The sequence below is a fragment of the Chinchilla lanigera genome, unplaced genomic scaffold (genome assembly GCF_000276665.1).
Source record: "Chinchilla lanigera isolate Chin_1 unplaced genomic scaffold, ChiLan1.0 scaffold00038, whole genome shotgun sequence".
NCBI lineage: Eukaryota > Metazoa > Chordata > Mammalia > Rodentia > Chinchillidae > Chinchilla > Chinchilla lanigera.
This window is the reverse complement of record NW_004955439.1, coordinates 8,839,531-8,851,287: the sequence shown is the minus strand read 5'-3', so window position 1 is coordinate 8,851,287 and position 11,757 is coordinate 8,839,531. Positions and strand designations below refer to the sequence as shown.

At 35.5% G+C, this 11,757-nt stretch overlaps 1 protein-coding gene and 1 pseudogene across 2 annotated transcripts in view; one reads left to right on the top strand and one right to left on the bottom strand.

Annotated features, from left to right (window-relative positions):
- LOC102022019 overlaps positions 1-1,911 on the top strand; it is a 2,987-nt pseudogene extending 1,076 nt beyond the window's left edge.
- Positions 1,912-7,634: 5,723 nt separating this feature from the next.
- Fbxo5 (F-box protein 5) overlaps positions 7,635-11,757 on the bottom strand; it is a 12,996-nt gene continuing 8,873 nt past the window's right edge. For both annotated transcript variants that reach the window (XM_013517411.1, XM_005390570.2), the window contains exons 3-5: positions 10,765-10,855; positions 9,234-9,416; positions 7,635-8,410 (exon numbers count right to left, since the gene is read on the bottom strand). In XM_013517411.1, coding sequence (XP_013372865.1) covers positions 8,159-8,410; positions 9,234-9,416; positions 10,765-10,855 — 526 coding nt within the window. In that variant the 3' untranslated portion in view covers positions 7,635-8,158. The remainder of the gene's footprint in view (positions 8,411-9,233; positions 9,417-10,764; positions 10,856-11,757) is intronic.

The following is an 11,757-nucleotide window of genomic DNA, read 5'->3' as shown; positions in this document are numbered from 1 at the left end:
GCGTGAGCCACCGCGCCAGGCTTGAAATTTTAATTCGTATAGGAAAACAAAACATACCTCGGGATGGGCATGAGACTGAGGAAATTCCGAAAGGCCTCTTTACGCCTGATAACTTTCAAGCATTGCTAGAGTGCCTCATAAATTCTGGTGAAGATGTTCTGAGAAAACGCTTTGAGATCACAGCTGTTAACACATTGTTTTGTTCAAAAACACAGCAGCAACAGATGCTAGAGATCTGTGAGCCCTGTATTCGGGGAGAGACCCTCCGGGAAGTGAGAGACTCACACTTCTTTTCCCCATCGTTGCTGATGATGTGGTAGACATAGCAGGGGAAGAACTGCTACTTGTCTTGGTGAGGTTTGTCGATGAATCTCATCACCTAAGAGAAGAGTGTGTGGGCTTCTTGCCTTATGAAGCTGATGCAGAAATTTTGGCTGTTAAATTTCACACTACAATAACTGAGCAGTGGGGACTGAATATGGAGTATTGTCGTGGCCAGGCTTATATTGTGTCCAGAGGATTTTCTTCTAAAATGAAAATTGTTGGGCCGGGGATATAGCTCAGTGGCACAAGCGCCTGCCTGGCAAGCGCAAGGTCCTGAGTTCGATTCCCGGTACCAAAATAAACAAATAAATAAATAAATAAATAGAAAAATGTTGCTTCTAGACTTTTAGAGAAATATCCCCAAGCTATCTATACACTCTGCTCTTCCCGTGCCTTAAACATGCAGTTGGCAAAATCAGTGGCTGTGGTAGGGTATCAGTTGCGTTAGGAACAACTGAGGAATTTGTTCTTTTTTCCATCAATTACCACAACTCCTTTTAGAACTTGACAATGTAATTTCTGTTCTTTTTCAGAACAGTGAAGAAAGGGGTAAAGAACTGAAGGAAATATGTCATTCTCCGTGGACAGGCAGACACGATGCTTTTGAAGTTTTAGTGGACCTCGTGCAAGCACTCGTTTTATGTTTAGATGGTATAAATAATGACACAAGTATTAGATTAAATAACTATATAACTGGCCGAGCATATGTACTCTGTAGTGCAATGACAGATTTTGATTTTATTGTTACCATTGTTGTTCTTAAAAATGTCTTATCTTTCACAAGGGCCTCTGGGAAAAATCTCCAGGGACAAACTTTGGTATCTTTTTGCAGCCAGTAGCTTGATGGCTGTACTGCACTCACTCAAGGAAGTAATGGAAAATATTGAAGTTTATCATGAGTTTTGGCTTGAGGAAGCCACAAATTTGGCAACCACACTTGATATTCAGAGGAAACTCCCTGGCAAATTTCACAGGACTCAGCAAGGTAGCCTAGAATCTCAATTAACCTCTGAGAGTTACTACAAAGAAACCTTAAATGTCCCAACAGTGGAGCACAGTATTTAGGAACTTAAACATATATTCTCAGAACAGCATCGTAAAGCTCTTAAATGCTTATCTTTGGTACCCTCAGTCATGGGACAGCTCAAATTCAACACATCAGAGGAACATCATGCTGACACGTACAGAAGCGACTTACTCAATCCTAACACCCTCTCAGCTGAGCTTCATTGTTGGAGAATCAAATGGAAACACAGAGGGAAAGTCAAAGAGCTTCCATCTACCATTTATGAAGCCCTCCATTTGCTTGACATCAAGTTTTTTCCTAATGTGTATGCCTTACTGAAAGTCCTGTGTATTCTTCCTGTGATGAAAGTTGAGAATGAACGCTATGAAAACGGACGAAAGTGCCTCAAAGCGTACTTGAGGAACACTTTGAAAGACCAAAGGTCAAGTAATTTGGCTTTGCTTAATGTAAATCTTGATATAAAACATGATCTGGATTTAATGATGGGCACATATATCAAATTGTATACAACTGAATCAGAGCTTCCTGCAGATAATTCAGAAACTGTTGAAAATACCTAAGAGACTTTTTGTTTTGTTTTGTTTTTTGTTTTTTCTCCGGTACCAGGAACCGAACTCACGACCTTGTGCTTGCCAGGCAGGCGCTTTGCCGCTGAGCTAAATCCCCAGCCCCACCTAAGAGACTTTTTAAATAGGCTTTCTCTTATGTTTGCTATTTGTAAGAAAAACCGTAAGGGATGTGTAGGTTACCTAATCACTGAATATGGTAGCCTATAGGCCTGTCATTAAGTATATTAACCTTTGATAATCTCCATATTTAAATGGCCACTCTGAAAAAAAAATAAATACAAAAGACCACCTATTGTATGATTCCATTCTTATGAATGTCTTGACTAGGCAAATCTATAGACACAGGAGGTAGATTAGTGAATGTCAGGAACTAGGAAAGTAGCAGAAAACAGAATTAAGGCTTGCTATGTGGGGTGATGAAAATATTGCAGAATTAGAGATAATGATTGCACAATTCTATGAATCTACTACTAAAAACCCTCACATTTTGTAGTTAAAAATGCTTGATTTTGTGGTATTGCTTTATATCTCAAAAGTAAAACACCCATTTGAGACATAATAAATCTCTATTCTCTAAAATTTTTGAATTAATTTATTAGTTCTAATAGCTTTCGGTGAAGCTCTAGAGTTTTCTTTTTTTTTTTTTTTTTAGCGTTTTCAATATATAACATCATTTCATCTGCAAAGAGATCATTTAACTTTTACCTTTCTGGTCTTTTTTTGTTTGTTTGTGGCTTTTTTTTGGGGGGGGAGGGTTTCCGGTACTGGGAGTTGAACTCATGACCTTCCACTTTCCAGGCAGGCTCTGTGCTGCTGAGCTAAATCCCCAGCCCCTCCTTTCTGGTTTGTATATCCCCTTTTTTTTTGCTTTTTTTCTTTCTTACTATTCATTTTCTTTCTAATTCTTTTTTTTTTTTTTTCTGGCTAGGACTTTCAATACTATGCCAAAAACATCCTTCTCTTGTTGCTGATTGTAAGGATTTCACCAACTGAGAATGTTAGCTGTGGGCTTCTTATATCTGGTCTTTATTGTATTGACTTACATTTCTTCTGTAACTGTTTTTAATTATAAAAGGATGTTGAATTTTTGTTGTTCTTTTCTGCATCTAGCAAAGAGATTATATGATTATTGTTTTTCATTCTATTCATGTGTATCAGGTATACTGATTTGTATCTCAGGGATCAATCCCATTTGATCATGGTGAATGACATTTGCAATGTGCTCTTGAATTCAGATTGCTAGTATTTTAAGGATTTTTCCATCTGTGTTCATTGGTCATTATAATGTTCTTTACATTGGTCTGTAATTTTATTTTCTTGTAGTATCCTTGTCTGGCCGTTTTTAATGAAATTGCAGGATACAAAATTAATATACAAAAATCATTAGCATTTCTAAATATCTAGAACAAACTATCTGGGAAAAAAATCAGAAAATAATACTATTTGCAGTAACATAAAAATTTTAGAAATAAATTTAACTAAGGAGGTGATAGATCCATACACTGAAAACTATAAAACATTAGTAAAAGAAGCTGAAAACCCAAATAATACAACTAGAAGAAAAGATAAGAAAGAGCTTCTTAACCTTGGTCTTAGCAAAAATTTGTGGACAAGATCCCAAAACACAGATAATAAAAGCAAAATTAGATATGATTGTGTTCAAGATTTCTTAACAAAGGAAATAATCAACAGAGTGAAAAGCCATCTGAGGAATAATAAAATGTCTGCTAAACATACATCTGATAAGGGGCTACTATCTAACATACATAAGGAATTCAACTCAAATCAAATGACCCAATTTAAAAAGGCAAGAACTTGAATAGTCATTTCTCAAGACACGAAATGTCCAAGATTTTTGCAAAGAGGTGCTTAACATCACATTTCAATGGGAAATGCAAATTAGAACCATAAAATATCATCTCATACTCATTAGAAAGGCTTTTATCAGAAAGACAAAAGGTACCAAGTGTCAGTAGAGAAAAGGGAGTCACTGCACGCTGTTGGTGATAAATCAGTGCAATAATTTTGGAAAACAGTATGAAGGTTCCTTAAAAACTTAAAAATAGAACTATGACATCATCCAGCAATTTATTTTCTTCCTATGTGTCGAAGGGAAATAAAATCAGTATGTTGAAGAGATATCTCAGCCAGGTGTGGTAGCACACACCCATAATCCCAGTACGCCAGAGGCTGAGGCAGGACTAAGAAGAGTTCAAGGCCAGCCTAGACTACATAGAAAAATGGTCTCCAAAACAAAAAAAAAAAAAGAAAAAAAAAAAAGCCAACAAAGAAATGTCTTAATGGCCATGTATATTGCATTATTTACAATAGCCAGTGTACGGAATCAATGTAAATTGATGAATGAGTAGAGAAAATATGGCATATTTATGCATAATGAAATACTACTCAGTCTTTTTTTTTTGGAACTTGAAGACACTATGCTGATACAAGCCGGGCTCAGAAAAACAAATACTGCATGATCTCCCATGTATGTGGAATCACAAAAAGTCAAAACTGTGGAAATGTGGAACTGGAGATGCGTGTGACTCTGCTGGAGGAGACGAGGGATGAAGAACGGGGAGATATAGACAGGAAGAATTTGTGGAGATCTACTGTACAGTATGATGATGACATTGTCGGTACTATAGTGGTAATGTGAAAACTTCTAGGAAAAGATTTTAAATGCTTTCACAACAAAAATGAGGTGACAAGTTAACTAGCTTGAGTACATCATTTTCTAATGCATACATATAAAGTAACATTATACTTCGTATATTTGTCAAAAACATTAAAAATGATGAAAGACATTTCCAGACATACAGATGCTGAAGAAATTAAAGATCACTGAGATTCATACTATAAGAAAAATATGTACACACAAGATAGCTAAGATAGCTGTACTACTGACTTCTATTGCATTAATGAAAGGAACAATTAATGTTTTATTGTTTGATCAATCTTACATGCCTATATTTGTTTAACTGAGTAACCAATGTGAAGATAACAATATGTAATACAACAATTATTAATTTCCTATCACCTTGGGGGCTGGGGATTTAGTTCAGCGGCACAGCACCTGCCCAACAAGCGCAAGGTCGTGAGTTCAATCCCCGATACTGGAAAAAAAACTAAAAAACAAAACAAAACAAAAAAAGAATTTCCTATCACCTTGTCTGAAATTCTGTATTGCTTTTATTGTTCTGTCTGTTAATATGTGTTCTTTTATACTTAAAAAAAAAGAAAATGGAAGGAAGTCCTTCAGGCACAAGAGAAATGTTAAGATATATTTTTACACAGACATGAAATAGCAACTGTATAAATGCGTAAGAAAACTTTTATTATGCAAATCTTTGATAAACATACTAGTGAGTGAATACATACATGTATGGAACATAGCAATGAGGGACAAAATAATGAGCTTTATTTATATAAATGAGTATACTACTTGAAGCTACAATAAAACAAGTTTGAGAGATATTTTATAAACCCCCAAACAACTAGAATCATTACACTGAATTAGCTAATAAACTAGATAAAAATAATTATAAAAATATTCAATCCAGCAGGAGGATCGTAGCCAAGTTTGAGACCAGCCTGGGCTATAAAGTGAGCTCAAGGCCAGCCTGAACTGCATAGCGAGACCATCTCAAAAGGAAAAAAAAAATTTAATCCAGAATGCAGAAAATGGGGACAAAAACCAGATAAATGAAATTGAAGACAATTATTAAGATGGTAGATTTAAATCTAACCATGTCAGTAACCACATAAGTGAAAACGATCACTTTCTGCAAAGAGACTATCAAAGTAGATTTATTTTTGTTTTCTTTTGAGACAGGGTCTCGCTATGCAGTTCAGACTGGCCTTGAGCTCACTTTGTAGCCCAGGCTGGTCTCAAACTTGCAATGATCCTCCTGCCTCAGCCTCCCAAAAGCTGGGATTACAGGTGTGTGCCACTAGCCAAAATGGATTTAAAGATAACTGGATTACATGCTGATTCAAAGAAATACATGTCTAGCAGATATTGTGAAATAGGAAAAAAAATGTTCAAATGGAAGGGGAACTAGGAAGGCAGGAGGGGAAAAGGGACAAGAAAATGTAAGAAAGAAAACATGGAAACAAAGCTTTTGTAAATGAGAAGATAAGGATTTGGAGTACATTAAATCTTGTTCTGAAATGACTAGTTGATATTTGTGCATATTATTTAATAGTTATATTTTTATAGAAAAAATGAGGGGAAGAGGGATTCAAGCGAGGGTAGGGAAATGAGGGGAAAAAAGAATCAAGATGTATCATGTACAGGTAAAAATACCCTATGATGTGATCATTATGTACACCTAAAATGTACCAATAAACTTTAAAAAAATATGTGTCGGGCCAGGGATATAGCTCAGTAGCACAGCACCTGCCTCGCAAGGGTGAGGTCGTGGGTTCAATTCCTGGAACCAAAAAAATAAAAATAAAAAAAATAAAAATCTAAAGGAAAAAGTATGTGTCAAACACAAGGGAAAAAATACCAAAAAAAGTGAGCGGACAGGAAGGTCATAGTATACCAAATATTTAAAAAACATTACGTATTGCAAACATGTACCAAAAAAAGGAAGGTGATTAAGAGATGGAGGGAGGTAAAGAAGGGGAAGGAGATGAAAAAAAGGAATTAAAATATCACACTTACATGTTCCAATTTCTCACAAGGAATGTAAACATTCTAGACTACAAACGTAGTAATAGAAAAAAGTGCCTATATCCCAGTACTTGGGAGGCTGAGGGAGGAGGATCCCTGCAAGTTTGAGACCAGCCTGGGCTACAAAGTGAGCTCAAGGCCAGCCTGAACTGCATAGTGAGACCCTGCCTCAAAAAGATAGATAGAAAAATAAATAGATAGATAAATAAATAAATAAATAAATAAATAAATAAAAAGGGAGAGCTGGGAAGATAAACAACTGGAATGCCTGTTTTACTATCAGGCAGTACAGATTCCTTTAGCACAAAGACATGCAAGTATACAAGTCATTTAAAAATATAGAGAGGACGTAACAATCCCCAAGGTTTACATAGCTTTCAGCAGTTTCAAAATGCAGAAAACAACAAAAAAAAACAAACGAAAAAAAATGCAGAAAACGCAAAAACTGATAGAAGTGCATACCACTTAGAAAGAAAACAGGGATGGTACACTAACACACACTTGAATGAATCTCCAAATGTTCAGTGCAAGCAACCAGACAAAACTTCATTAAGTTCTCACAAAGGCAAAATAATCTACAATCAAACATTAGTGATATCAAGATGAAGGGGCAGGAAAAACGTACATTACCATATGGTGGCAGATTCATGCCTACTTGTGTAAGAAAATTTACTATGCTTTTAGATAGTCAGTTTTATCAAGATGCTAGTTTCAAGACCCAGTTATACAAGTGCTGAATCACGCTACTGAGAGAAGACAATTCTGGACCCAGGTAGAGCCAGGGAATCTCACAAGCTCTCCACAAAGACACAAATCCATTCAGTGCCTTCATGCAAATGCAGCTGGTTACAACTTCCTAAATCAGTTATTTCTAGGATTAAGATACTTATAAAAAAATCAACGGCACACATTATTAAGCTTATACTGACTTTATTAATAACAAGCAAAATTATTTTAACATGTATATACATTTTCTTACTTTGACACATAAAATATAGAAATATTTACATACATATAAAATACTGTTTTAAAATTATCTTCAGAAATAAAGACAGCAATATTTTACAAATAACACATCTGGGGAAACAGACACATTGAAAAAAAGGTTTAAAACAAGTGACAGAAGAAAAACAAGTGACAAACATTTAAATTAACAGAATCCGGAAGTTGATAGCTGAGTTGGTATTAATTTGATAAAGCAAATATAATGCTAATAGGTAGCAAACCAGATTTAAATTTAAGATTGTCTAGACAAAATTAGACAGACTGTACCATGAAACTGAATCAATTTTCTTTTACCCTCTAAAGCATAAATCTTTGGTAACGGTTTTCTCTTTTGTATAAATATTTAAAATTTCTGATTTGTATTGAGAATTTTAAGCTTCTTCACAGCAAGTTGTAAAATATTTTAAGAGGCCGTCTATCCTCTTTTTGGGGAAGAAAATTTCAGGTATCACAGTGATGAACATTAAAAAACAATTACTTTTACTATCTATACTAAAAACCTAACATTTTTAATTACCCGTCATGATAATTTACAATTGATTTATTCAGAGGTCACAACCTTCGTAGATTCTCTTTGCTTTTTTTAGTACCAGGAAGAGGACCCAGTTTATAACTGGTTTTCAGGAGCTTGCCATTTGAGCAGTCTTCAGTGCTATGATAATCACATAGACACTTTGTACAATAATCAAATCTGCAACCTTCTCGTTCACAGGTCGCACGCTGTAAATAGCAATCAAATTTTGCTGGTGATTTACAGCGAATGCATGCTTTGAGGCTTTCATTCTTTTTCAAAGTCTTAGCAACCTAGAAAACAAAGAACCCATAGACAAATATTAGAAAGGACAATTTATTAGTAAAACCAAGAAGGATACTTCTGTGCTTATGTCAGTTCTGCCCAAGGAGCCTACCGTTCAGTAGGCAAGAGATGGCATCACTTGTCAAGGGGGCTAATGGCCACTGCTACTCTTAGACACGCTTTTTATCCCACGAACGCTATTTACAAATCCAACCCCTGACTTAAATGCCACCCTTTTCTGTAAGGTCTTCCTGGTGTCTGTCATTTAAGAATGGCTTGCTTTCACCATTACTTCTCTTTTTATAAGCCACCTATGACAATATAAGGTAGGTTGTCGCTTTTTCCTGTAGCAGTCTTTCATTTCACTTCAAAACACAGGCTCTACAATGAGATTACCGTTTTCTAATTTAAATCTACAAGATTATCCATGTGTGAGCAGAACTTTTAGTAGAGACGAGCCAATAATGTGAAGATACTGTAGAATGCTTTGACTACTAAAAGCTGGACATTTTCTGCTTAGCTCATCCTTTACTTACAAAATGCAGCAATTGCAAAATGTAGTGCGGGGAATTTTAAAGAAACTTTCAAGTCATTTTTTTTGGGAAAAATGAAAGGGATAGAAGATGTCCATTAATGACCCCTTAAATTCTTATTTTACTCCAATTACAGTTAAATGAATACCAGTATCAGATGTCATAATCTGGTATGGAATATAATAGTTATTACCCACAGCCAAGTTATATTTTTACCTTGAAAGTTTCCTATTTCTCTTTTTAAGCCCCTTTAACACTAAATGCTGATGTTTCTGATTTAGTAATTGAGCAACATTACCTCAGAGAATTCGCTGTGTCGACTGTAAGTGGAACCTTTCTGATCATCTTTCTTGGATACCTTGGCTTGAGCATCTTTTTTGGGCAAAGCCTGGGATACTGATTTCTGAACAGAAGCTAATGCAGTTCTGATCATAACGTATTCTCTGGTTGAAGCATGTGGTGAAGACTTAATGCTCTTTTCCTAATTAAAAAACATTTAAAAGGAATTATGACACTTTCTTATACAAAGCCAGTCACTTTTAGTTTCTACACATATAAGAAAGGTTTAACTTACCTGTACATGCTTACATACAGCTACACGTTAACTATTCAGACACAGAAAGTCTAATTTGTTGACAGAAAGTATGAACCAGACTGAGAAATCATTTTACATACATAGTCTATATGGTATTTATTTATAGGACAATGTCTTGTTATATAGTTCAGGCAGGCCTCGAACTCCCAGCAATCCTCCTGCCTTAGCCTCGAGTGCTGGGGTTATAGGCATGCACTACCATGCTGGGCTCTTTATCATAATTTGTAAGTGAACAAAGTTGAAGTACTGTCAACAAAACAAATGGTCATTCTACCCACTACCAGAAGATGGCAGTATCCATGTTCAAGTGTCCTCTCACGTTTAAGAGCAGATTTAAAATTATTTAGATTAGATTTTCCATCATCAGTTTAACTATGAACAAATTGAACTTGGGCACTTTAAGTAATTTACTTTTAATTTAAAGTTACACTTCAGGTTAAGTAGCAGTCTATTCAACTCTAAGACCTGAATTTTTAGTAATGTATATAGACCTTGATTCCTACAGTTACCAAGTATTTTAGACAAAAAAATACATTTTCCGTTCTACAGTAAGAATTTGTTTTTGTTTTTGCTTTTTTTGTCTTTTTTTGAGACAGGGTGTCGCTCTGCAGGTCAGGCTGGCTTTGAGCTCACTTTATAGCCCACACTGGTCTCGAACTCCCAACCATCCTCCTGCCTCAGCCTCCCGAGTGTTGAGATTACAGGCGTGTGCCACCATGCCTGGCCTACAGTAAGAATTTAGTATGTTGCAAATTTACTGTTTTTCTGGTAACTAATCAAAACAAGAATTTCTTTTACAGCCCAATTTCTTAACCACTGTACAAATAAAATACTATACAAATTTTATACAAATAAAACAAATTTCCAAAGGCTATAAAACACACACACACACAAAGTGGATGGCAGCTACCATCCACTAGATGGTCAACTCTCATTATCTGAGAACTGAGTAATTCCCCTCTTATTATTTTGGACATTCTATTTCAATTTGGACATTCTAATTCCTCCCTTATTGCCTTGAACATTCTACTAGAACCGGACAAAAACGACCAAGATGGGATTCTTTGCTCTTTATTTTTGAAGCTGGCTTCTTACTGAGTTCTACTGAAAGGCTAGAATGCTTTGTGAATTTAAAGAACGGTTTCTAGATTACTTTTTTCTACTTCCTTATTTCAAAAGATAAAGAGTAACAGCAATGCATCTTAAAACAAAAACACCACCTACAAAGACTTACAGTAACTCTTTGCATTGCTTTTTTGTACAAGTGGGAGGCCCCTTTGTCATCTTCTAGAATCTTCTTCCAAGTAGTGCTCACTTTAGACACACTGGAAAATAATGATCATAAAAGAAACAATTAAAGCATGACAAAGATGCTAGGATGAAGACAGTACAAAAATATTACTGGCACAAAACTGAAATACATATTAGCAGTGCTTCTCAAATTTGACTGTACATTAGGATTGCTTGGGGCACTTAACATTTAAGGGTGCCCACACCTAACCATTTGGGTTTTACTGGCGGAAAATGGGGCAAAGGATTCTATTTTTAAAAGGTCCCCATCAAATAATTCTAGGTTAAAAACTATTTTGGAGCCAGGGATATAGCTCAGCAGAACAAGTGCCTGCCTAGCAAGTGCAAGGTCCTGAGTTCGATTCCCGGTACCAAAAAGAAAAAAAAAAAAAGAACCAAGAACTACTATTTTGTGTTACTTTTTTTTTTTGGTACTGGGAATCGAACTCAGGACCTTGCACTTGCCAGGCAGGCACTTATGCCATTGAGTTATATCCCCGGCCCTCTGTGTTACTTTTTTAAACAATATTTGTGAAAACCAAATAGCCAGCATTCTGTATATGACACTATGCTAAATGTCTGCTAAAAGGTATATATGTCAAAGTACTCTGGGATACATTGCTACTAGTAGAAGTCAATTTTTAAGTTATTAACATTAAAAAGGTACAATCTGTGATAGTTATTATCCTTTAAGGAGCTAGTCAGTCAATAAGAAGTATCAATACTTATGTGTTTCACTTTACCTCTATTTTATAGACTACAGTAAAGCCACACTTGCCAAGTATTTCTAATTTTTCCAAAATCCCAAAAGAGAGCTGAATCCAATCTAATGCAACAGCCTGTATAATCATCTTATTTCTCAAAGCCACACCATCCTAATGGATTTTCCTTGGGGTAGAGGAATAGGTAATTAATACTTTTTTTTTTTTTTTTTTTT